General features: G+C 41.7%; 2 protein-coding genes across 3 annotated transcripts in view; one reads left to right on the top strand and one right to left on the bottom strand.

Annotated features, from left to right (window-relative positions):
- The first annotated feature begins 11,225 nt into the window (after positions 1-11,225).
- Positions 11,226-21,194, top strand: MRPL33 (mitochondrial ribosomal protein L33). Its single transcript, XM_007088861.3, has 4 exons — positions 11,226-11,320; positions 12,180-12,198; positions 14,402-14,508; positions 20,889-21,194. The coding sequence occupies exons 1-4, from the start codon at positions 11,299-11,301 to the stop codon at positions 20,936-20,938; spliced, it is 198 nt and encodes a 65-aa protein (XP_007088923.1). The 5' UTR covers positions 11,226-11,298; the 3' UTR covers positions 20,939-21,194.
- RBKS (ribokinase) overlaps positions 15,099-26,915 on the bottom strand; it is a 101,651-nt gene continuing 89,834 nt past the window's right edge. The window contains exon 8 of one of the 2 annotated variants that reach the window (XM_007088863.3): positions 15,099-16,355. In XM_007088863.3, the coding sequence (XP_007088925.2) occupies positions 16,248-16,355 (108 nt within the window). In that variant the 3' untranslated portion in view covers positions 15,099-16,247. Of the gene's footprint in view, positions 16,356-23,586; positions 23,866-26,915 lie in introns of those variants that run through there. The other variant, XM_007088862.3, reaches the window with a different exon arrangement.

Genomic DNA, 26,915 nt, shown 5'->3' with positions numbered 1-26,915 from the left:
CTCTGTGCTCGTCAGAATCAATAGTTGATACTGTTGTGTTAGAACCTACTCACATCTATTCTCTCGTGGTACTCTAACCTGCAGAGAACATCCTTGCCTGCCAGGAGTGTGCACGATACGGGTGTATACACGCGCCCAGTGGGGGCATCCGGACGTGAGATAGGTGTTCTGAGAATGTGCTCCCCGTGCTCCTCTGAGGAAGTGGGTTCAGTCAGAAAGATCAGAGAGTGTCAGAAGACCTGGAAATTTCCTGTATAGCCAAAGGCTCAAAATATGGCACAGGGAATGCTATTTCTATTCAAGGCCCCATCTATCAAATATAAATGATGGGCTACTTGCCCATCTCCCAGGGATCTGCATGCCTCGGACATAATATAATTCTTTTAATCTTTAAAGTTAAAACAAAAGCGTGGGAGGGGGAAAAAAGAAGGTGCATCAAGTCCTTTGTCAAGTCCTTGACAAAAGGAAATTGCTAAATATTGCACTCAAACTAGCTTGGTAATGAGTAACTATACCTTCACGATAAATTGCAAAGAACTTTGTCTTACTAAATTCATGCTTCAAGACTGAACATTCTGTGCAATGGGCTCAAGAAGTAAAGTCCAGGTACAGTTAGGCCCTATGCCACTCATAATCATCAATTTAATTTCCATTTACTATGTGCCAGGCCCTGTGCTAAGTGATATACATGAGTTTTCACATTTTGTCCTCAAATCCTATGAGATAGAGTCTGTTATTATCCCCTTTTACAGATTCAGAAACTGAGGCACAGATGTGTAAGTAACTTGCTTAAGGACATAGAACTAGTAAGTGGTCGAGCTAAGATGTTAGCCTGGTTACCCTGACTCTGAGCTGCTTTCTCTTTTTTCTTTCTTTCTTTCTTTCTTTCTTTCTTTCTTTCTTTCTTTCTTTCTTTCTTTCTTTCTTTCTTTCTTTCTTTCTTCTTCTTCTTCTTCTTCTTCTTCTTCTTCTTCTTCTTCTTCTTCTTCTTCTTCTTCTCCTTCTCCTCCTCCTCCTCCTCCTCCTCCTTCTTCCTCTTCTTCTTCTTTTGGGTAAATGCATCTGACAAACTCACATATACAAACAGAGGATTTAAATGGAATAGAATCCTTCAGATTACAAAAGTTACAAAAGGATTCTCCAGAATGGTCTCTAAACCCCAAATTCCCATGTAACTTCAGTCAGCAAAATCCATGGTTTTATTTTCTGGGTTGGTTTGATATTCCCAAGTTTTAAGGAAAATAGTTTTTGAATATAACAGACTTTTGCTCTTTAGGAAGGGTCACTACTAAACCTCTCATCAAATTAGTTAATTCCAATATGATTAATTCTGATGCTTGTTAACGATTGACTTATTTTCTTATGGGTATTGAACAGCTAAATGTAGAAAGGAGCTTTGGGCAAGGTAGTTTATAATTTAAGTATGAATTTTATAATTATACATTTGTATATCTTCACACATAATCAAGGTTAATCAAATAGAGAGCCTGAAAGAGTGGAATTATAGTGTTATGGTATAGCAGGAGTTGGGGGCTTTCTTCTTGAATCAGCCATCAACTTGATTTATAGATGTTTTATCTCATTAACCTTTATGTTGTGGAGCTAATTAGTGATGCTGGGAACCACAAAACACACTTGAAGCAGTCACATAGCTCTTTAACTCCATCGTGCACCCAATTAAGCCGGACCCAATAATTCTGAATCATAGAAGACATCTTTGGAAAGACGTTGCCTCCTTCGTTTCAAATGGCTTTACTGAAATGAAAATCCATCTTGATGTAAACCCTGTTTTTCTCTTTCGGCTGTACATCCTTTTGCATCAAATCCTTCTGAAGCCTTCAAAAGCTCTTCCCAGAGGCAAACACATGCAGATTGTTCTGACTATCCCTGTTTGGGTTAAGTTGTCCCAGGACCCCATGGAAGGTCCTGAGGATTTCACTGCCAGCCTCCCGTGTGCTGGTGAGCACCAGGGCAGCCACATCAGAACCCAGCCCCAGTCAGAAGGCTGCCATCTTGAGGATGGAAAAGGTCCTTCAGGTTCTCACAGTGCTGTTGGCATCCTTTTGCTCCTATTCCCCATTCCTACTTCTGGAACTAAGCCCCCGAGGCAGGGGTGGTTACAGTCTCTCTTCCCTTGGCTTCTATGGGAGGATTCTGAGGTGGTTGGCCTTCCATTCTTGTGGCTGGGTTAAGGGGCCAGCTAGAATGGAGGGTTGATGGGAATCAAATAGGCTGCATTGATTTACATAGGAAAAAATGTGGAGCTACTCTCTGGAGAGAGAGAATAGGCTGGGTGTGTAGCTCTTGAGTGTGACTTCGAGAAAAATGGGCAATTCTTCAAGAAGCTTAGCAAAGATTCACATTACGTTTAAGACATTGGGGATTCAACTTGTGTTTCTTTTGAATGGGACGCCACGTGAGGGTGGACCTTCATAAGGGAGGAAGAAGGCTTACATTTATTCACATTGCATTTCAAGTAATTTTCTGGGTGAGGGAAGTGGTTTGGGTAGAAAAATCTAGGACGATGGCTTACAGTGGGGTTTTCTGAATTTGCATGGTCTTAGGACAGGACTGTGCGGTGTGGGCAGTCGTAGAGAGGGGCCCATGGGAGGTTATATTATCAGGTGGAGGCCCTTCACCTCCCTTAGATTTGCAGGCGAAGCTGAGGTTTCTTTTGGGGTTGATTTCACACGAAGAGTAAACTCCAGTGCTGGAGTAAGGTGACACCAAACTTCAATTTCTTTTCTTAGTTTGCTTTAAAAATGGACTAGATGGTTAACATACAGAAGAATTTTTGTGTGGGTTCTTGCTTCTTAAATGCCAAACTGATGTTCTAATGCCGTTTGACATGTCTCTTGGGTGAATGACTCAGCCCTGGCCTCATGGACCCTCCACAGGCTCTCCCTCCCTCAGGGGTGCAGGTGTGTCCCCACCTCAGTTGGAGGCCAGGAAACTAACCACAATCTCCTGGCTATGAGACTGTAGGCTCCTGCCTTGGAGGCAAAACAGGGTGAAACACAGGCAGGCAGGATCCCAAACCACAGAAGCTCAAGTTAGGTCATCTTTGTGAACATGACAACTTGCTGTCTCTCTTAGTCAACAAAAAGAAACATAGACCCATTCAAAAATGGCTTTAAAAGACAGAATTTGCATGACTGTGGCGACTTGCATTGAGTGCTGTTCCAAAGCAGTGGAGAATGAATTCGCCAATCTTCTTCACAAGCCAAGAAAGGTGCCAGGGTACATTCATGCCAGTTTATAGAAGGACCGTTGAGTACAGGGGTTTAAATCATTTGTCTGGTAGCCAGTGAGTATGTTGTCTGATTTCCTGGTCCCTCCTCACATGCACCTAACAACTTGGGGGACTGTGTGCTGGGCAGGAACCATCTTTCAAAGCCCTTGGAGACATTCATGGGATTGTCCCTCTGTGGGACCAAGCTCATTGGGGCAATTAGAAATTAGGTTGAGGATCAGGTTAGTGAGGAGGAAGCAGTGACGGAAAATTATTACTCATGGGAACAATAGTTACCAATAACCATGAAAATTGTTATTCATGGGAACTTTGCCATGATTGGTATGGCCATTAACATGGTCATTTCATTTTGCCTTAAACGTGGGATCTAGTCCAAGGTGGAGGTAGGCGAACCCTTAGGAATGCATAGTGACTATTTACCCAGTTTACCTGTGGGAATCAAGCACATGAAATTGCCTGAGTGAAACAACACTGCTTTGAAAAGCGTTCTCTCACATTCACAGTGTATTTAAAATAATCATTAGGAAAAAGGGCCTGGTGTTTTGAGGAATCTATCAGAAATCTTCAGCTCGGTTTGTTCCTAGGGCAGAGTGACAATGGATTTACTTTGCTGAAGTCCTAACTGCTACTGTCAGGGTTATCCAGAAAGTCTAGATAATGCTACACATAGGAAAAACAGAAACATTTTCTTTTCTAGACGGGCACCCCTGAAGACTAGAGATAAGAATCACTTTAAATATGAGTTATTGATCCATTCCTCTAAGGCTGGGTAATAACGAACACTGTTTGTTCTTTGTAGAATTTAACATCTGCCCAATCCACTTATAGCACATGGAGTTTGGCCTTACCTCACACAGCCATACTGGTTGCTTTTGACCCTGGCATGTATCTTACTGAGCTCTATCTTGAGTGGAGGGAAAAGATTAATAGAATTGATTTTGAGTGTACTAAATTCTACCCATGACAGACATGTTTCAGGCAGCTTCATGGAATGACTCATAGAGACCAAAACAGTTATTTCTGGACCTGGGGCTTCTTTGGTCACCCACTTCCCCACTGGGTGGCCCAGTCCCTGATTCCTATAGCAGACCTACTTAGGAAGGCTGGTGTATTTTCTTGGTTGCATTTTTCTGTAGCCTTTTAATCTCCACAGATGAGACAACTTAACATGCTCCTGCCACATGTGGCCAGAGATCTGCTTTGTGACAGCATCAGGACCAATCTTGTCTGGACAGAGGGCTAGAAAAGACCTTGGACCTAATGTTAGTATCAAGTCATGGTGGTTCCTGGCTCCACCCTGGCTCCAGAAACTGGACTCTTATCTTGTCCGTTCACTTTATAAATATTGATTGAGCACCTGCTATGTGCCAGGCCCACAAATATGGCAGTAACTAAAATAGATAGAAATCCCTACCCCTTTTTAACTTCTGTTCCATTTTAAGAAACTACCATTTTGTCCTAAATTTCAATTGTCATTCCCTGGTCAGTAAGTCACTTCTTCTAGAACAATATTTCTTTTTTCTTTTTTTTTTTTCAGAGAGAGAGAGGGTGCAAGTGAGGGAGGGGCAGAGAGAGAGAGAGAGAGAGAGAGAGAGAGAGAGAGAGAGAGAGAGAATCCCATGAGGGGCAGAGAGAGAGAGAAGCAGGGGTCACCTGAAGCGGGGTTCATGTTCACTTAAAGTGGGACTTGAACTCAGAGACTGTGAGATCATGACCTGAGGCAAAGTCAGATGCTTAAAGACTGAGCCACCCAGGAGCCCTAGAACAATATTTCTTAAACTTCAGTGTGCATTCAAATCACTTGGGTAAATGCACATGTTAGATTCTGCACATCTAACAAGCTCCCAAATGATACTGTGAGGATGCCGCCTGGCTTACGTGTTGAGTAGCAAGTATGGGCACCCAGCAGCATTAGCACCACTCATGAATTTGTTAGAAATGCAGATCCTTGGGCCTTGCTTCAGACCTACTGGCTCGGAATCTATCCTTCAACAGGATCCCCAGGAGTTGAGAAACATGTAGAGCACTGATTCCCAAAGCACATGCAACATCAGAAGCTATAGGTGACAGTCACAAAATACCTGTGGGTCTCGTTCCCCCTTCCACAGAATTGGATTACCTGGCAGCGAGCACCCCAGGTGATTCTGATGGATACCAGGTCTGAAAACTCGCAAGAGCATTTTCGGAGGACAATTTCTGAGCTTTGTGGTACTTCCCCATGGAAATAGCCTTAGAGACGACTTCATGATAGTCATCTGAGATTGTGTGCTCCTCTGAAGTTATCCCCACACGAGTCCCAGATAAGAAACTGAGGCCAGGTTCTTGTCCAGGGTCACATGGTTATAAATGGCGAAGTCTGGCCTGCAACACACGTGCAGTTCTTCCACCACAGCCCTGCTTCCTACCCACCACAGGAATGCCTCTCCTTGACTGTGACCCAGATCTTTCCCTCCTCCAGCAGAGTTTCAGCCCATTACCTCTAAGCCTCCACACCCTCACAAATTCTTTACTGCTATCCTCTCCCCACCCACATCACCCACCAGCCAAACCACACGTTTAATTGGTTGACTTTCCCCAAAGACTGTTTCTGTCAGCCTTTGATGATCGTGGCTCTTCTTGGGGCAGGTGAAGTATGTGGGTGGGAAGGGTGTTGCCCTCTGGACTTCCATCCATCTTTCAGGAAGGCTGTTCAACTTTCTGCTCTTTGTCTTCTGTTCTGGCGTCTCTCTCAATAAGTGTTCTGCAGCCTTCTGGAATGTATGTGAGCACCTCCTCTCTTTGCTCTCAGCTTCAAGAGTTCCTCACTCTTTCAGACTGGCCGCTTTCTTCCCTCCCTATCCTATTCAGGGAGGTGCTGCTCACCAGTGAATTTCAATGGACACACTTGGAACTTATGGTCTAAGATAGGGGTCCTAGCTTGGCATCCACATATTCTAACCCAGTACTTTTCAATCTTGAGTGTATCTTAGAGTCTCTTAGGGAGTTTAAAAAACCCGATGTCATGGGGCGCCTGGGTGGCTCAGTCGGTTAAGCATCTAACTTCAGCTCAAGTCATGATCTCGTGGTTCGTGAGTTCAAGCCCCGCGTCGGGCTCTGTGCTGACAGCTCAGAGCCTGGAGCCTGTTTCAGATTCTGTGTCTCCCTCTCTCTCTCTGACCCTCCCCCGTTCATGCTCTGTCTCTCTCTGTCTCAAAAATAAATAAACGTTAAAAAAAATAAAAAAAAACCCCCGATGTCTGGACTGCACTCAGATTGATTAATTTAAAAACTCATGTGGGAGATAGGCATCAGTGGTTTATAAAGCTCCCCAGGTGGTTCCAATGTGCAGCCAAGGTTGAGGGCCACTGGAAAATCCAGGTAAAATTGTTTCTGGATAAGTATATGTGCACTTCCTGGAAAAGCTAAGCTATAGCTTTTAGCAGATTCTCAAAGGTGTCCATGGCACCTTCCTCCTTCCCTTTCCCCACCTCAAAAAGGGCTCAGTGACTGGTCTAAGATAATAAATAAGCAGGGAAAACTTGCCAATCTTTAAGGAAACACCAAATACATGTGTTAATTAAATAAGTTAGGCATTAGCTTGTAGAGCAGAGAAAGTACCTGTTGTTGCTTCTTGGGAATGTTCTGTTTGGTGGGATGGGAGAATCCCTATCTCTCCCAATTAGCCGGGAAAACTGTGTGATTTCAGATGCTGCCCCTACACAGGTCTGATCACATCACCTAACTGTCCCATGGCTACAGGACCACAACATCCTGGTTTCTTCATGACCTAGCTCCAGCCACCCTTTCTAGCTCATCTCCCTCACTTCTTCACACACTTGAGCCCCAAGAGGATGCTCACTGTTCAGTTTTCACACACCGTGCCTTTGCTGTTATTCTTTCCCAGGCTCCACCCCCTTCCCCAACTCTGCCTGCCTTGGGATGGGCCTAGGAGGGGAGGAATATAGAAGAGAATGGCTGGAGGCAGGTTCTCTGGGGACAGAAGGTACTCAGTTACATTTGTCAAAGTGAGTAGGGCAGCAACCTCAGGAGTTCCTGCTTGGGGAGTAGGGGGATGATGTACAGAGATTCAGAGAAGTTCTGGCCTTCGAGAGATGAAGATGCCAGTGTCGGGGAGGTGGACCAGTGATTTGAGGAGTGCAGGGAAGCATACTAGGTGCTCTGAGAGGGGACCTGTGGGGTGGGAGGAGGAGTGGAGGGTCAGGAAAGACTTCATCTAGAAAGGGACTGATTCCCAGTGTCCCAGAAAGGACCCCAGTGGAGAGAGATGGGCCTAATCAGGAGGCTGAGACTAGATTATAGAGGGCATTGAATGCCAACCTGAGGACACTCACCACACACAGAGTGAGCCCAGCTGGTGCCCCCAGGTCTTGCCAGCTTTTAGTCTTGCTCCCTCAGGAAATCTTTTCTATATGAAGCTGTTGAGGCATAGGAGCTAATTTTGAAGCTGTGTCATCTGCCTAGGGGTGTCTAAACTTGGGAAGGTGCTAGCTTTTTGCAGGGAGCCTCGGCTTTCTGTAGAGTCTCCTTTCCCACACTGCCCATGTTCCCAGGCCCCTAGAACAAGTCAGGGAGCCAGGATCTCTGACCCTATAGATAAGACAATGACTGTACTTCCCAACCGTAAGTAAGGTGGGACATAGGTATGAAAGTGGACTGGAAAATGGGCAGTTAGAGGCCTCTCAGAATAGCAGAGGAGGAGTGGAGTAACCTCCAGATCCTTGGGTTTGAAACCCCGTGCTAAGTGCTGGGAATTCAGTGTTGACTGACACCACACAGACACTACATCTAAAGCTCGGCAAGAGTAGATGTTCAATAAATGTTGAACATGTGCTTTCCTGGGCTGAGAATCCAGGTTAAACAGTTGTACCTCCCCCCACCACCACCTCCCCCTGCAAAGAGGTGGATGCCCCTCCCCTAAGGCCTTCACCCCTTCCACTTGGGCTACCAGGATTCTCTAAGTGTTCTACACTTTAATAAGGCACAGAGGGCTCATTATGTATATCCGGGAAATCCTCCCCTCCAATCCAAATCAGGAATTACATCTGTATTAATAAACATTTTAATTAACACTTACCAACTGCCAACAAAGTGTTAGGTGTAAATAGCAGGTGGGTGCAGGTTGAAGTAATGAGACTAGACAGTCACTGCTTCCTTTCTATTCCATTCAGAAATTTCAAGAAATAATTCATATGCTATCTCTTTTTAGAAACAAGCTTATAAATTCTCCCGAACCCCGAAACTATTAATACACAAATACTTATCATTGTTTGCCATTTAAACATAAATATTAATAATTTAACTTTGGCATGGTGCCTCTCATCTCAGATTCATTTATTCTTTCATTCACCAGACAGTCAAAAGGTGTTGGAGGCGCTGTTCTTGGTGCCAGGATACAGCAGTGAGTGAATAAGACAAAGTTCCTGATCTTAAGAAGTTTACATTGTGGTAGGCAAAGACAGATAATAAGGAAGTCAACAAATACACCAAAAAATACTATGGTGAGACGTGCTGTAGGAAAATGTAAAGTGGGGTAAGGAGAATAGGGAGGGTGTGTGTGTGTGTGTGTGTGTGTGTGTGTGTGTGTGTTGCTTTCTTTCTGTGGCCAGGGAAGGCTTCACTGATTAGGTAACATTCAAATGACACAATTTACTGGTTTATTACATACAGGTCATGAGAGAACGAGGTGTCTGGTTGGCTCCTGGGCTTTTTACTTGAGCAACTGGAAACATGGAATTACCACATACTGAGATGGGGGATGCCTTACGGGTACAGACCAAGTTTGGGAAATTGATTTTGGTCATGTGATATCAAGTAGGCAGTTAAATACACCAATCTGGAATCCAGAGGAAAGGTTGAGACTGGAGATATAAATTTGGAAATCTTCAGCTCCTAGGTTTTTCAAAACCCAAGCTAGGTGTGACCACCAAGGGGTAGGTGTGGACAGAGGAGATTCGAGGACTGAGCCCTGGGCATGCCTCCACTGAAGGGTGAAAATGGTGAGGTGAAAATGGAGAAAGAATTGTTGATGAGGAAGGAGGGAAACCAAGAGAGCGGAAACCTGGACACCAAGTGAAGAAAGTTTTTTAAGAGGAGGGAGTGAGCAACTGTGTAAAAACAATACTGATAGATGCTGAGTATAATGAGGCTCAAGAATTGACCATGAGATATGGTTGTGTAGGGGTCGAGGCCCTCACCAGAACAGGTTCTATGGAGAGGAGGAAGGAGGGGAGGCAAAAGTTTGTTGCCAGATTCTGAGAGAGACAGAGATGTTGTCTTAGTCGTTGGGTACTGTTTTTGAAGAAACCAGCTACAAAAGACAGTTTGAATATGGACTAGATACTAGGAAACTATTGTTAATCTTTTAGAAGCGAAAATAGTAGTATAGTTATAATAATCTTAGTCTTGACAGATACCTACTTAAATGTGTAGGGGTGAAGGTTTGTGACGTCTGCAATTTATTTTCACACAGCTTAGCAAAAAACCATATACAAAAATATATTTATTTATTCAAATAGTATACAGAGAGAGTAGAATGTTAACATTGATTGCATTGGGTATATGATGTGTTCATTGCACTATTCTTTCAACTTTTTGATATGTTTGAAATGCCTCTTTATAGAAAATTTGGGAGAAAATACAGACTCTGGGCCTCACTGGTGACAAATGGAGCTTTTAAAAGACCACAGGTGACTCTGCTATACCATCTAGGAATGAGATCCACTGATCCAATGCCCCACTGAGCATAAAACTGAGGTGTAAATAGTTGAAAGACTTTCCAAAGGACAGAACAAAGGCTGAAATTCATGTTTCTTGGCTTCCAGTCCTGTGTTCTTTCTTATATATCCTTTAAAGGAATTTCCTAGATAAGAAACCTTACCGTCTTAAACACCTAAAACTCTTTGTCAGCAAACTGCACAAAGTAAGGAAGGATTTGGGCACCTACAGGGTACTCAGTTGTTAAAGTCAGATTATCAAGAGGACTGAAAATTATTAGAGGGTGAAAAACTATAAGGTACGAAGGGCAAGGGCAGTCCTAGTTTTTACGAACTTGAATTGTATTGAAAAGCTAAATTTTCTTTTAAATAATTTTGTTACTTTTAGTGAATATAATCCATGAGATTGAATTTTATTTCACACATTTGTTAAGATTTAATATATAGACAAAATCATAGATGAAGAAAAAAATCTGAAAGTCTTGATTGTTAGTTGGTGAATGGGGTTACAGATGAAGTTCCTAGTGTTGAAGGAGTTCCTTGCAGAGAGAAGTGAAGAACTGAAGATGCAGATTAGGTCCCAATGTTTAGTGGGAAAGGCATGAGTCTTGGCAGTCAGACAAAATCTGGGTTCGAATTCTGACTCTGCCATTTACTAGTTTTGTCACATTAGGCAAGGTATGTGAGCACTCCAGATGAGTTATTCAGTCCCTCCTGCAGGCACTGTGCTTGCTGGGTGCTCTAATAAGGCACGTCAACATAAGATACGCAAGGTCGTGCCCTCCTAGAAATCCAACAGATAATTAAGGAACGGGGGATATTCAGGTGGAGGTTCTAACCCTGAAGGGACTAAGAGCAGCTCTTAACCAGGAGGAGATGAAGTTGGGCCGGAAGAAGCAAAAGAAGGCAACATTTTAAGGAAATATGCTGGAGCATGGTAGTCTGGAGCAGCTGAGAAACACATACATAGCCTGTGGCTTTAATGCAGGTGGTTGCGATTAGTGAAAACAAGTATGGAAAGACCTAACTCTGCCCCGGAAGTAAGAGGCAGGGGTTGGAGCGCGAATCCTGAGCGCTTTTAAACTCCCTCTCTAGTAGAGAAAGGGAGTTCAGCCTCCACCACTACAAAGATAAAACAACTAGCTCATACTGAACACAAGCAAGAGACAGCGTCGGGTCTGGAGGTTTATTTGGGTGGGGTGGGGGGGCGGCGTGGGGCGTGGCCTGGAGCAAATCATCACGTTCTCTTCCGGAACAGGCCTGTGCCCCGGAAGCAGTTGCTTGTTGAGCGCTTTTGGGCCGATTTCGGAGACTGTTAAGGGAGTTGTCGCCATGTTCCTGTCCGCGGTCACCTGTAAGTGGGGATGGAGGCGGCGGCAGGGACTGCGGCAAGGGCGGGAGGCCGTGACAGGCAGGCTTCGGGACGGTGCGGGTTTGAGGGCGCGCGCCGGGCGGGAACCTGCCGCTGCGACTTGCCAGGCCTTCAGGACTACAGCGTCCGGCATGCTCCGCGGCACTCCTCCGTGGGGCTTGGAGGTCTCTAGTGCTAGTTCTTCATCCCTTTGCGGTCGCAGGGACGGTCGTGTCTGGTCAGCAGGAGTGGGGTGCTTTCCTGGCCCTTCGTGGGGATGTGTCAGCAGAATCTCTGCACGTCCGAACTGGGGGGAAAAAAAACCTCAGAATTTTTATTCCACTCGTTTCAAACTCTGAAGACGAGGAAATGGTTTGAGAGAGGCAGTGACTAGGTCAATACAGCTGGGCTGGGAAAGAAGTGTTCTGGCTTCCCAAGGCAGCTCTTTTCTGCACCAGGCCAACTGTTCGATTAGATTTAGTTTCCCTCCTCCACCTCATGTGGTTGCTGAAATTTGCATGGGTTAACTTGTCAAACCAGAGGCTTGTTCCAGTGCAAATATTTGCACCTAGAAGAGGAACATGTGGAGCAGATCTTAGAGCGATTTGAAAAGTAACCAGCCCCACTGAAAAGGGATTGTGCAAAGCATTACATCCAGAATTGTGTTGGTTTCATTGGATCTTTGTCTTCTTTCCAGAATCTTAGCGAGATCCCTACAAGCTAGGGAGTAGTTACTTGAGTGACAACCCATGGCATACTTCTATAACTTACATTATTTATTACAGACATATGAACTTTGCATAAGAAAGATAATAAATTGATATTTTCTTTTCTCTTTCAACCTTTCCTCTCTGCGAAAAAGTTGCCAAGAGCAAGTCAAAGTAAGTAAGGTTTTTCTTTTTTTTTAACTTGTTTATGTTAGATTTGTTTTTCCAGCCCCTGCCAATACATCCTTATATTAATTAAACTAAGCATTTGGTTTCAATTTTCTGAAAGTTGATTTGAGGATTACTTGGTGAATCGTTTTGGGTCTATGAACGCTTTCAGAAAATATTTTTCCCCCTGCCCAACTGATCTACTTAAGTGAGCCATTCAGATAATTAAAGGAGCTCTTGCTCCCTTGTTCCTGAACAAACCATCAGGGTTCCCATGCTGTCTTTGGAATACTACCGTATTTCTGTTTCTTCAAAGTCAGGTCGAAGGGCCATTTGTTTGGAGGCCACTACAGGAATCTAGCTGAACAAGCTGTGATTTGATTGAACTACAGAGTCAGTTTTGATGAGTTGTGTGATCCTTTGCATTCATAGAATAAGCATTTCAAAAATAGCAAAGATTAAAGATTCCATGCTGTACCAGAGAGACTATAAATACCAAACTGGCATCTCAAAATAAAATTTGTAGACAATAACTGAAGTAAGATTTTCTGTGTTAAAAATAGAATTATTTTCCAGAAAAAAAAAAAAAGGAAAATTCTAAAGCAGGCTTTACTTACAACCCAAGAAATATCACAAATCTTAAAATGAGGTTTTTGGATTAAAGTTAATGGAAAACACATAAGTTAGTGCTTTCTGCCAAATAGCTTTTATTCATACAGCTTTTCCCACAATCCAGTTTATTTATGTTAGAATTCCCACGTCTAAATTATGTAGGAATCTCCAGTGCCTCTGGTTTCTTTAGAAACCTTGCCTCTCATGTTCTTTGTATCCTTCTTATGACATCTGCCAAATATGTCTTACCTTATAGACTTTGTGTTCACCACTCACCTTCCATACTATACTGTTGGTTCCTGGAAGGGGCAGTTGCAGCCTTATAGAGCTTTGCATTTCCCACAGCGCTTTCCACAGAGTAAGCGCTTAATAGGTATTTGTTAAATCTTTTTGAATGAAGGACTAATTATTGTCTTTCTTTTTTTTTTATGTTTGTTTATTTTTGAGAAAGAGCGTGAGTGGGGAGGGGCAGAGAGAGGGAGACACAGAATCTGAAGCAGGTTCCAGGCTCTGAGTTGTTGGCACAGAGCCCGACTTGGGGCTCGAACTCATGAACTGTGAGATCATGACCTGAGCTGAAGTCGGACGCTCAACCGACTGAGCCACCCAGGTGCCCCTATGGCCTTTCTTAATTAACAAATATTGTGTACCTTTTATGTGTGAGGCACTGTGCTAGACATTGAAAGGGATGCAAAGATGTGTACTGTATTTTTTTTTTCATTTTACTTTTTTTTTTTACATTTATTTATTTTTGAGAGACAGGAAGAGACAGAGTGTGAGCAGGGGAGGGGCAGAGAGAGAGGGAGACACAGAATCAGAAGCAGGCTCCAGGTTCTGAGCTGTCAGCACAGAGCCCGACATGGGGCTTGAACCCACGAACCATGAGATCATGACCTGAGCCAAAGTCGGACACTTAACCGACTGAGCCACCCAGGCGCCCCGATGTGTAATATATTATAGATGCTACAGATTCTCTTTGGAATAGTTAAGAAATAAGATAGCATGGTCTACATAGGGAAGCCAGACACACAAACAAGTAACAGTACAAGGGATTAAAAGGTCTAGTGAGGCAAAACATGAACTTTATGCTTTGGATGACTATAACTTAAACACAATATGAGGGGGAACAAGATTTTGCATGTTAATAGTGTAAAAGTTACCATCCATTTATTTTGTCCCTGTCTAATTTTACTCCGATTACACACATCCTGGAAGATAGGGCTCTTTAGTGATAGCCAGCTTTATGATTTCTTGACTAGCCAGCTAGAGTTACCAGCACTTTTGTATCCCCCCCCCCCCCCGCCCCCGACTTCTCCTTCTAAGAGGTGAGTGTCTGAGTCTGTTCCACATCATGGTTTGATTGTTCTTGTTGCTTGGTTAGTTGATTGCCAAGGTATTCTATAATAGAACAGACCTTGGAAATCAGAACCATTGAAATTGTGATTTATGGAAAATGTAGGCTGTCTTAGAACTGAACCTTTTTGGGTTGATATCCCACAGCTAATACTACTGTACAGAGTTCTCAAAATGTGTCGTCCTCCCACGACTGATTTTAGTTTATTTCCTCAGCTTATAATAGCTTATTTTTAAATCTTAGAACCATTCTGGTGAAAATGCTAAGCCAAGCTGGGACAGGTTATTCCTTCAACACTAAGAGAAGCCGACTACGGGAGAAACTGACTCTCTTACATTATGATCCAATTGGTAAGATTCAGATAAATTACTCCACAGTAAATTCAGATGCTTTCAAGACCTGTTGCCCTTTCTAGACTGATGCTGAACGTCTTTTGGCCATTTTTGTGGCCCCTCTGACACTGTAGCATTCAGTCAGCAAGTATATGTTGAGTGTTTACTATGGTGCCACTTACTATCCCAGGTGGTGGGATACACCAGGACACATTCAGGCCCAGTCCCTGCACTCTTGGTACATACAGTCTGTTTTGGAAGGGAGAGAAAAAAAAAGAAAAAAAAAATGACTTTCTACTGAGTGCTTTGAGAGACACAAGCAGGATGCTGAGATACACGATAAAGTTGGGGAGAGGCAGATTCCACCTTTATCTTATTCTTGAATAGGATAGATCTGGTAAAGAAACCAGCTATGTGAACAGAATAGGTGATACTGTTCTGGAAACGGAAAGAAAAGAGTGTCTTCAGAAGGGGAGGGAATATTCTCCTGGGATCATTTAACAGTGGCAGGCAGTTAGGTCCCGATTTGAATTAAAGGAGTATGGTATCTATATATTGATGGAGGAAGTTAAGAAATGTCATTTGTACTCTCTGCTAAAATGCCATAATAAATGGTAACTTTAAATAGTCTCGGTAGGTAGAAGTATTTGTCCAGAAGAGACAAGTGTTTCCAAAGCAAGATTGCCTGCTTACAAAAGACAGCAGCTGATTGCTATTGGTAGAAGCCCAGTTTTGTTTTTGGGTTTTGTGAGCAGAGTTATGTGAAGTAAACTAGCAAACCAATGATTTATTTTAAAACTCCAGGCCATTTGCTTAATTTTTGTGTCCTTGATTCTGAACAGCCTCTTTATAAATGTTTCTTAGTATGAACTGTACTGGAGCTTCTGGGTTGGTGAACACGTATTGACTATGGGAGAGTGACCTGTGCGCCCCTTGCCCACACCTATGCGTCACTTCCATCTGACTGTTCCTGAGTTACTAATAACTGGTAGATCATGTCAGAATTTTCCTTCTTTTTTTAATCATGCTGTATTATCTTTAAGTATAAAGACTTCCAATCATATCACCTACAGACCATTTTATCCACTGCTCTGGCCGCCAGTCTCTTGTTTCTCTCTTCAGCAATGGCGAGGCAGACACCCTTTCCAAGGGGGAGAGAAAGCCACGGTTTGTTGCCTTTGCCAATAACAAAGACGTTGGAGAGCCAAGTGGCAAAGCTCTTGCATTGGCATCTTTCACGTCAGCTACATCAAAAGAACCAGGGTGTCTCTCTCTCTGTTGGTGATTATACCAATTCTTCCCAGGTTGGCATCCCTGGTCACCACTCACAGATTACCAGTGCCAAACTTGATGAAAGCAGTAACCTTTCCAGTCTCCACCATCAGTCTGAATGGTGTCCTTCACCTTGATGAGGGGATCAGCATAGCAGATGATGCAAGCATAATGGGTGACCAGGTGAGGGGTTCCTTTTGTTCCCACAAAGATCTTTCTCACTTTGCACAACTTATACTTGGCCTCCTCAGGTGCAATATTATGAACAGCAAAGCAGCTCTTGGTGTCACAGATCAGACAGAAATTCTCCCCAGTCTTGTCAGTGTTGATGTCATCCATAAAACCAGCAGGGTAGGTTGTTATCAGTTGGGATCTTGCCATCAATCTTGGTAAAATGCTGCATACTGATCTTTACTTTATGTGCTGTGAGGGCATACTCAAGTCTGTTCCTTAGGAAAATGATGAGAGAGAGATATTCTCTCAGCTTATGGGGACCAGTAGATGGACAAGGGGCAAATCAGTTTATCCAGCATCCAGTCTTTGGAGCTGCTGCGTGCTTCAGATGCTTCTTGGGACCACAAGCCGTGGCTGTACTGGGCATGAAAAGAGAGCAGAATTGAGCTGAACTGTAAGACACCCACTTGGTGATCAAGATTGAATTGGTACCAGAATCTTATTTCCCAAAATTAATCCATTATATAATGAAAGATACTTAACCTCATAATCAACTTTTTCATTAACTAAGAATAAGACTCTCACTTCTGGCCAAGATGGAATAATAGGAATCAAATTTCCCTTCCCACTGGAAACAACAACAAAAGGACAATATTTGCAATAAAAGACCATGATCCCTGAAAGAAAGGAAACAGACTAGTGCTTGTGAATAACCAGACAAAATGGAAATTTCTGTCTTCTTTGCTTACCTACACAAGTCTCCTATCTTCAGATGTCATGAACACAAGCACCTATACTCTCCAGGCGATCTCCATGTTCTAGATGAAGAATTTTATGCAAAGGATTTTAATCAAGGACACAAAGCTAAAGTACGTTTCAGAACAAAGATTTGAACTGAAGACTCTCTGACTCTAAACCCCGGGCCCTAAATTATTCTATGTAGGGACCTATGAATGGGAGGTTTTACGGGAGGCTAAAACCTACCTACCATTGCATGACTTCTGGGCAGGCATTAGTGCCAATCCTGACTAGCAGCTACATTCACAGCTGCCTTCAGAGTTTGTACAGAAGGTCTCATGACCGCTGTTGTACCATTCATTATGCTGCATTCATTCATCAATGTCTAAGAAAAATAAAAATAGTATCGCCTGCAAAAAAACCCACAAAGGCCCTTACCAGTGTGAGGAGCATATAAAAAAGACTCTTGAGAAGCCCAGTTGTCAGCTTAAAATTGGATGATTTCCATTCTTTAACGGAAATAAAATTCTCTGCTGTTTTTACAGTGTTAAAATTTCTGGTCATTCTTTGTCATAATATAAAAGGAGTTCTAGGTTTGTACCTGATGATTGGGAGTCTGAATTCTAGGATGTGACCACATATGGTAGAAAAATTATTACAATGATAAGGTATGTCTCTTAGTCCTTTTGGGTTGCTATAACAAAATACCACAGACTAGGTGGCTTATAAACAACAGAAATTTATTACTCAGAGTTCTGGGGCCTGGGAAGTCCTAAGTTCAAGGTGCCAGCATGGCTGCTTTCTGGTGAAGGCCCTCTTCCTGGTTCACAGCCTGTGTCGTTGTCTTGTCCTCACATGGAGGACAAGGGCAAGCAAGTATTGTGGGGTCTCCTAATAAAGCATTAGTCCTGGTCATGAAAACTCCACCCTCATGACCAAAGCGCCTACCAGAGGCCTTGCCTCCTAATGCCATCGTATTGGGGGTTTAGGATTTCAACATATGAATTTGAGCGGGGGGGGGGGGGGGGGGGGTAACACAAATATTCAGACTATAGCTATATGATAGAGTTGGTGTGATTTTTTTTCTCCTGATTTCTTTGTATCAGCTGGTAAAAGCTCAAAGTGATGAACTTTACGGAAAGTAATTGTTTTTCTAGCATTTAGCTCTTTTAGAATTTATATTTAGGAACATACACAACATCAATAAATATTAGTTGAATAACCTTTTATGATATTTTCAGCATGAGAATGTATTGGGATTTTCATCCTTAGTATGGAGGTGTTAGGAACTTATTTGTCAAATTGATTTTAAGTTTTGAGATTGGGAAAGAATACTACAATAAACAGTCTGATCATAAGTTGAAAGTAGGAGAAAACATCCATAAAAGACTGTTAGAACTTTTCTGATAAGGAATGGTCTAAGCCTTCACAGCACAACTTTGTCCTTTTCTGAAGAAGAGAATGTTCTGGGATAGTGGACTGCCTGGCTTTCTGCCCATCTACTGAATGCCCTACAGGCTAGCATGATGATGTTTGCCTTGGGGCCTGCCCCATTGCCCAAGGTACCAAATAGCTTGGCAGTTCTCCCAACATATTTTACTGCAGTGAATAAATGACTAGTTTAAGGGTAATGTTTTGTTAGTCTGCTTTATAAAGGAAATCAGTAAGGAAACAGAAAAGTTCCCAATTATTTGAACATTTCACAGTATACTCTGGCTAGAACCAGCCTGTCTTTTCAGACTCCTTTTCTTCATATAAAACCAGATGCTAATTTCCAAGGAGGAAGGACCAAATGCTGAGGCATAAGCTTATTAAACTTTGTTGAATATATGAAGGCTTATCATAAAGAAAATGAAAACTTGTCATTTTTGATTCCTTGGATGACTAAACAAGACAGTATAGACTTTAATTGAAGCAGAGTTGATTTAGGTTAGACGTAAGGAAAGAACTTGACAGATTCATTCTTCTATGAATTCAGCAGCAAATATTTTGACAGAAAATTAATTTTTGTTTATGATCATGGATAGCAGTGTATTATTTCAGCTCAACTGTGTATCTAGCAGCAACCCTGTGAGGGAGATGGACTTATCCCCCACGCAGGGAAGCAAACTGAAAGCAGAACATTTTGAGAAATTTGTCCAGGGACTCACAGCAGATATAAGTGGTAGAGCCAAGGTTGGAACCCAATCTTTCCGACGCCAGGCTCCCTGTTTTTTCTAGTACATGGAGCCAAAGTAATCTTCCTAAAATTTTTTTTTTTTTTTAGGATCTTCCACTGGGGTCAGCCTGGCATTCAAGGCTATGGAGCCCTACTGTCCTCTTACCTCTTACCACTGTTCCTTGGTACCAGATGTGTATTCCTTTTATAGTTCATCCAAAGGCTGCTCTTTCAGGGACCAAACTTTCCTTGTCCGTGAGGTGTTCCCTTACCGGTCCAGTCCCTTCGATCTTTAGGGTCCTACTTCCTGGACATTCAGGGGCTCTGCTCATACTTCTATAAACTCCACATTGCTTAGCACAGTTCTGTGGACTGAAATATTTATTCTTTGGAGTAAGAGAATGAATTCAGTGAGTGAATCAGAAATTTTTCGTGAATAAAGCCTTGCTTTACTGATCTTAGTCACTCCTATTCTGGGTAATTTAAATAGTCTCCTGATTGGTTACCAGTGAGATGGGTTCTGGTTTTCTTTTTAGCCATTTTTTTAGTTCCATGTAGAAAAACATGGAAACATTTTCTGCAGTGAACCATATTGTTTGATGGGAAACTATTGTGGTTTACCATTTTATAATGCTTTGTAGTCCCTCTTAGACTTTGAAGGAGCATCAATACTACTTTAAAAATATTAGATAATTCAGAATATATTAAAAATACCTCTGTACAGTGTAATAATATATTTTGTTTTTTTAATTAACATAGATAAAATTCTGTTGACCGGTTAATAGTTTTTTAAAAAATTTTTTTAATGTTTGTTTATTTTTGATAGAGAGTGCAAGTGGGGGAGAGGCAGAGAGAGAGGGAGACACAGAATCTGAAGCAGGCTCCAGGTTCTGAACTGTCAGCAGAGTCTGATGCGGGGCTCGAACTCACGAACCGTGAGATCATGACCTGAGCTGAAGACCGACGCTTAACCGACTGAGCCACCCAGGTGCCCCCTGGCTAATAGTTTTTAAATCTGGCTGACCATCAGGATCATCTGAGGTTTTGTAAAAATGTAGATGTTCAGTCCTCACTCTAGATGTATTAGACCAGAATTAGGGTAGGGGTGGAGGTGAGAAGTAGGAACGTATTTTAATTAAGCTCCCTAGCCTATTCTTAATCATAGAGAGCTTGGGAATCTCATGTATACAGTATCCATATTGATTATAGAAGAAGAAGAAAAACCGTAGTGAAATGTCTGTGTGATCGGGATAAGTGAGGGGTGTTGTGTTGTAGTCCTTTGAGTTCCTGGATCTTCCTGGGTGCCTTGTTTGCTTTTGGATTTTTGGCCAGGAATAAATAGGTGGTGAGAGACCGAGAGACAGAGGGAGAGAGATATGTTGGAAGTTAATGGAGTACTATAAAGCATTATACGAACAGTGAAAACCTTACTGCCCAGCATCCAGTCTCTAGTCTTTCATCTGGGCAGTTAGTACTTTTGTGTTGGCTTTCTTTCAGAGAACTGTACTGTTTTGATATTTTCAGTAATGAGATTTTGGTTATAATTTTCATTCTTTTACCATACAAGAAAATCAGTTTTTGGGTATATTAAACCATCTCTGGAAAGTACAAGGTTTAATGTATATTTACTCTTCTGGCCAGACTGCCTTTTGCTTGGTCTGCTCAGTTCTTGCTGCTTTTTTTTCCTCAGTCCAGCTCTTAGTCTCTCCTGCAAGAGTGTTCATTAATTGGGTGAAGACATTGGATGTTTTCCATTTTTTGCTCCTAGTTTTTTTGTTAATGTGGATATTTCACATTGAGTGAGGTATGACCTTGTGGTGTCCCAGAGATGCCACTGACTGGCTGGTGAACCTTCCCTTGATTTCCTTACCATTTTCTCTAGGTTTCTTTGGCCTCTGGGATTGAGGAACCAAGTTTGCAAATCTGCTCCATCCTCACGTGAAAGGAATAGTAACATAAGAGAAAAGAGAGTGCTTGTGGTCTGACACACATCTTTTTATTTAAAAATGATGATGATGCTTTTAGTTTTCTGCTACAACCCATTTTTCTCTTACAGTGAAAACAAAAGTCCTCTTTGTGGAACAGAAAAAAATACGCTCCCTCTAAACAATGGATTGAAAATGAATTTGATTTATAAATGAGAAGACTGAGGGCGGGATACTGATTCAGAAATTCTGCAGCGTGTAATAAAAGAAGAGGAAATGGCACGGAATCACTGCCTCCTGTGATTTGAAGGCCATTGTGAAGGAAAACAATGGACTGAAAGAAAGTTCTTCATATTAGGACATATATCATTGCATCACATTTATTTATCTTTCTGGATATTTTTATAGCCCTTAATAAAAAATATTAAAATAGCGTGTACTATTGTCTCTTAGTGATGTTTTCCCCCACTCTTTGAAATAAAAAAAACAACTACATTAGTAAAGAATAAGCATTGTTTCATATAAAAGAAAGTTTCCATAATGAAACTTGTGCAAGACTTTCCAGTCTGCTCCTCTTTGTACTTCATAGGAAAGGCAGAGTCATTCTCCAGAGTGATCTTGAAAAAAACTGTGTAATAACAGAGGTGGTAAGAGTGAACAGGAATAAGAAGGGGGCCAGCCTTGTAACATAAAAGGAATCATGAGAACTTTCATTTTGTTTTGTGCTTATATAATTAGGAAAAATGCCATTGGTCCATATTGTCAAACTCTGGTCACTGAAACAGTAGTTAGGAGTTTCTAGGAATGCTTTGGACTCCCTTTATCTCCTAGATTTCCTTTTTAAAAAAAATTATTTGTTTTTATTTGTTTTCATAAGAAAAGCTAGAATGTATTTCCACAGAGCTATGACTGGGGCTTCTGGGGCTTGGTACCACACAGCTAACCAGCTTGGAAGTTCCACTGATAATCCCTGACATTCACGTAAGGACCCCTGCCCTACCCAGATCCATATACTTTCTCACTCAAGCTATTGTTTCCTACAGATTTTCAGTAAGAAATCTGAGTTGAAATCTGCATTCTTTTCTAGAGATTATTTAGTTTTCTCCTTTATATATCAAATTTCTGACTGAATGTGAGAAGGATCAGCTTTTATTTTGAGCTCTGCTGGTTCATAATCTTACCCCATTTAAAGCATTTATCTAGGAGAATGATAGCATGCCCACCATGGCCTCAAGCATGACAAAGCCAATGCTATTCCAAAATAACAGGTGTGCCTCCCCCCCCCCCCCCGCCCCCACCATGGCTCAGTCTGTGGAGGACGTGCAGGAGTAGCTTTCTGAAAATGGAATTAGATGTAGACAGTTGTTGAGCCTTTGTGGCTTGTGGCATTAAAGTCAATAAACTATTTTCTGGCATCTTTTGTTAAAACTTTGGTTCAAAGCAATAATAGGTGAGATCTTGGCTATTTGTAGGTTGAAACTATATGTAGTGATTTTGGGTTACAAGAAAAATCCTTCACCTGATCCTAGCTAAGTCAGATGTAAAGGGTCTGTGACATGTATGAATCACCTTTTTTTTTAAACCCAAAACAACATAAAATCTGGCTTAACAGATGACTTATCTATTCAGCACATGAGCTGAACATGGCCCACAGGTGGTGTTTACATTTTTAAGTTTTTTTTTTGTGAGAGAGAGGGGGTGCAAGTGAGCAAGGGGCAGAGAGAGAGAGAGAGACAGAGAATCCCAAGAGAGGCAGAGGGAGAGAGAGAGAGAGAGAGAGAAGCAGCACTCACTGGAAGCGGGCTCATGCTAACCCCAAGCAGGTCTCGAGTTCACCTGATGTGGGACTCAAACTCACAAATTGTGGGATCATGACCTGAACTGAAGTCAGATGCTTAACGACTGAGCTACCCAGGTGCCCCCATGTTTATGTTTTTTTAAAAGTATGTTTTGTTTTGTTTTTAAGTTTATTTGTTTATTTTGAGAGAGAACAAGTGGGGTAGGGGCAAAGAGAGAGGGGAGAGCGAGAATCCCAAGCAGGCTCCGCACCATCAGTACGGAGCCTGATGCGGGGGCTCGAACTCACAAACCGTGAGACCATGACCTAAGCTGAAATCGACTCAGACGCTTAACCGACTGAGCCACCCAGGCATTCCCCCATGTTTACATTTTTTAAAAAATCAGTTGCTGACCCTTAAACATTGAAAAGATTCCAATAAACATCCAGACTTCTGGCTTCTCTTGCAAAACAGAAGCTTTGACAACTCTAACACTGAATGTCAGCTGTCCTTCTTAGGAACTGCTTGAGGTCCAATTCTTGTGCCCTCTTCCCTCATTTAACATTCTCTGCTCTGGAGCTTAAGTTCTCGAGAGACAAATGAACAAACAGGTGGGTAATAACTGATACGCACAACAATGAAGCAGGTGGAGAGAAAGAGGGAGTTGTTGGTGTTGGGTAAAGGGTGTCTAAGGGAGGCCTTTGATAGTAACATTTGCACACGTGAGGGAGTAAGGCACATCAACTTGTGGGGAAAGAGTGTTCTAGGCAGAGGGCACAGTAAGTGCGGAGGCCCTGAAGTGGTTTGAGTTGGGTAAGGAGTCCAGTGTGAAATTAACGTAGAGGGGAGAATGGGTGGAAATGGCATGGGAAGGGAGAGGGGTGTAGGATATAGATCATATAGGACCTTGTATACTGACTCTGTGTTGACCGTTCGTGGAGCCTGGAGCCTGCTTCAGATTCTGTCTCTCTCCCAAAAATAAACATTAGAAAAATAATTTAAAAATAATGAAAGCTTGAGTATGACTTCATAAATGAACATATTTGCAAAGAATGGAGAAGAGGATATTTTATAGTAAGCCGCTAGCTAAGAGTGGCCACCCCCTCCCCCAAGTACATTTTATTTCCAAGTACATTTATTTTAGGGTTAGTAGCAATCAAAACAGATCAAGTGGCAGGTCTTTTTTGTATGGATAAGATGACTGTGTTCCTGCAGCCTGGACGCTGACTGCTGCGATGAAATTGGCTCTCTTGAGCATTTCTTCCAAGGACAGATTGGGGTAGTAAGCCAAGTAGAAGGCCAGAGCCCCCACAAAACTGTCACCAGCACCCTGTAATTAAAAGCATAGTTGTGGAGATAAGCATGTAGTCACCTGTTGCCCAAACTGTATTTTAACAATATTTAAGGACACTTTTTGATGTAGAAGATTTTTAGGTAAAAGGATAGTACAGAGGTTTCCATACGCCCCATATCCAGTTCTGTTGTTTGGTAACATCTAGAATTATGGTACATCTGTCATAATGAATGAAATGGTATTGATATTAGCTGAACTCCATACTTGATTTGGATTTCACTAGTTATGCTTAATATCCTTTTTCTGTCCCAGGATCTCCTCCAGGGTACCCTATTACATTTAGTTGTCATTTCCTTAGACTGTTGTAGGCTGTGACAGTTTCTTGGACAGTGTTTATTTCTGTTTTGAGTCTCTATTTTCTAGAATTGTTTCTAGTTTGTTTCTGTTTCGAGTTTCTAGTTTTGAGGACTGGTCAGATGTTTTGTAGAATATACCTCAGCTGGGACTGGTCTGTTTTTCTTACAGTTAGTCTGTGGTTATGGTTTTTGGGAGGAAGACCACAAAGGTGAAGTATCATTCTCTCATCACATTGTATCAAGGGTAGATACTGTCAATGTGACTTGCCTCTGATCATGTTAATCTCAATTACTTGGCTAAGGCAGTCTTTGCCAGGTTTCTCCACTGTAAAGTTACTTTCCTCCCTCTTTTCATACTGCACCCTTTGGAAGCAAGTCACTAAGTATAGTCCACATGTAAGGGGTAGGGTAGAGTATTATTTGGAATGCTTCTCTGTGGGAATTTTGTCTTCTCCCCCCAATTCATTACAAAATTATATCTGTATAAAAGACCCATGGACTCATGGGTCTTTTGAAAATTTTTAAAAATTTATTCTTTGGGCTATAATCTAGTACTGCATTACTTCTTTGCTCAAATTGTAAGGGACTCTTTCAGTTGGCCCCTGTGTCCCTTTAACATACCCCATGGTTTTGTCTTTTGGGTGCTTTACTTTCTGACACTATAAGATGCTCCAGGCGCATCTTGTACATTCCCTGCTTTAGTTCTAGAATTAGCCACTTCTCCATTAAATGGATGCAGAAAAGTGGTGACAGCTATGCAGATATTATTTTCAAACTAAATATAGGGACAAAACAGTTTCTTTGCATTTTCTCTGAAGCTCCAAAGATCTGATTTGGTAAAGTACATTTACGGACCCACAGAAATAGAAAACACCAAAGAAAGTCTTGACTTCCACCTTCAAGCAGGGTAATACCTAGTCATGTGTTCATCTAACAAATCTATTTAAGATAACTTAAATATGATTATACAGTCTCGCTTGGAAAACCATTCTGAAATAGCTTTCAGGGTCATTTTCCAGTTTTTTCCCAGTTTGTTGTTCCTTAACACCCAAGAGTTTTCACGACAGATCTTGAGGCTATACTTCAGCCTTTGTAAAGAGCCTTGGCATGCAAGATTGTTCCAGATGCATATGCCCAGAACAGTGATGGACACTAGTAAAGGGGTAAAATCCACTGTGGATTAAATGCTAAGTAGTGTGGCAGAATCCATAAATGCTATTGGATGCTAAGAAAGAGTTTGAAGAAAGCCTCCCTGAAGAAGGGAGTTCTTATAGATGACACAGATTTATAGAGAAAGAAGGCCTCAAGGAACAAAGACACAGAGGAGGAAGGAACAGAGTGAGCTCATGAGACAGTGAATGGCTTTAAGGAGAATGACATTTCCCCTTGTTTACATAGATAAAGCAGGCAGTATTCAACTTGCCAAGCAGTCATAGTAATGCAGGTGTGAATTCGACACTTCCCTTCCTCCCATAAATGTTTTCTGAGTGCCCAAAATGTGTCAGGGACCATGCTAGATGCTTTGCAATTGTTTAGGTCAGTCCTTCCTGACGGAAACAATGGAGAGAGATATGCTTTTTGCCTTCCCTTAGTTTATAGCATAGCAATGCAATGGTGTTGATATTTGGTTTTCTTATTTACAAATAATGGAGGCAGTCTTTCCTTTATGTAACTTTTATATTATTGCTTAAGCTTATTGTTACAAGCTTATAATATTTTTCCAAAAAAATTTAAGGGAATAAAAATATTTCATGGATAGTTAAGTCATGTTTCTATACCTCCCTCACCTTTAACTTATGTAGCCTGACCAAAGCAAAGGCACAGGGCTGAGGGGAAACATTCTAGCAACACTGACAGAAATCAGTTGGCTGGTGGGGTATTTAGCTGCAGACCAGATAACTTTAAGAAAGTATAAAAAGAATTGTTCTTATATCTGAAAAGACTATTGAAATAATTTAAATTGCTTCCCAGTATAAAAAAGCCAGGGAAACACAGTGTCTAGTAGAACTGTGTGTGTTGGAAGCATTATTTAGGTAACAGTGATTTTCAGAACTTGATTTCCTTTCATTCTTAGAGCTACACTGTGTTGGTAGAGACTGCAAAGGTAAGCTGTTCCTGTATTAAAAATAGTTTCCCCACAAAGAAAACTCTCAGCTAGATAGCTTCATTGAGAATTCTAGCAAATGTTTAAGTAAGAAATAACACTAATTCTATCCAAATTCTTTCAGAAAATAGAAGAGTCAAGGAAACACTTTCCAAGTCATTTTGTAGGGCCAGCATTAGTGTGATACCAAAACCTGACAATGACAATTCAAGAAAAAAACAAACAAAACAGATCAATACTCTGCAAAACCTTAAAAAATTTTAGTAAACTGTGTGTGTGTGTGTGTGTATCTCATGAACAATAGGGTTTATCCCAGGAATGCAAGATTAGTTTGACATTAAAACTACTTACATTTAAAACTAATTAACATTTAAATAATCAGTGTAGTTCACTTTAAAAAAAAAAAAACAATTTTAGTAGCAGCAGAAGCATTTGACAAAATTCTACATCAATTTATAACAGAAATTCAGCAAATTTGGAATAGAAGGTATAACTTGATCTTCTTGGTAAAGGGCATTTATGAAAACTCTATAGTCAACATCATACTTAATGAGAAAGACTGATGCTTTCCCCTTGATATTGGAAACAAATCAAGGATGTGTATATTCATTACTTCTATTCAGCAT

This window comes from Panthera tigris, chromosome A3, assembly GCF_018350195.1.
Source record: "Panthera tigris isolate Pti1 chromosome A3, P.tigris_Pti1_mat1.1, whole genome shotgun sequence".
Taxonomy (NCBI): Eukaryota; Metazoa; Chordata; class Mammalia; order Carnivora; family Felidae; genus Panthera; species Panthera tigris.
Note: the sequence above shows the minus strand (reverse complement) of the source record. Positions and strands in the feature narration are given on the sequence as shown.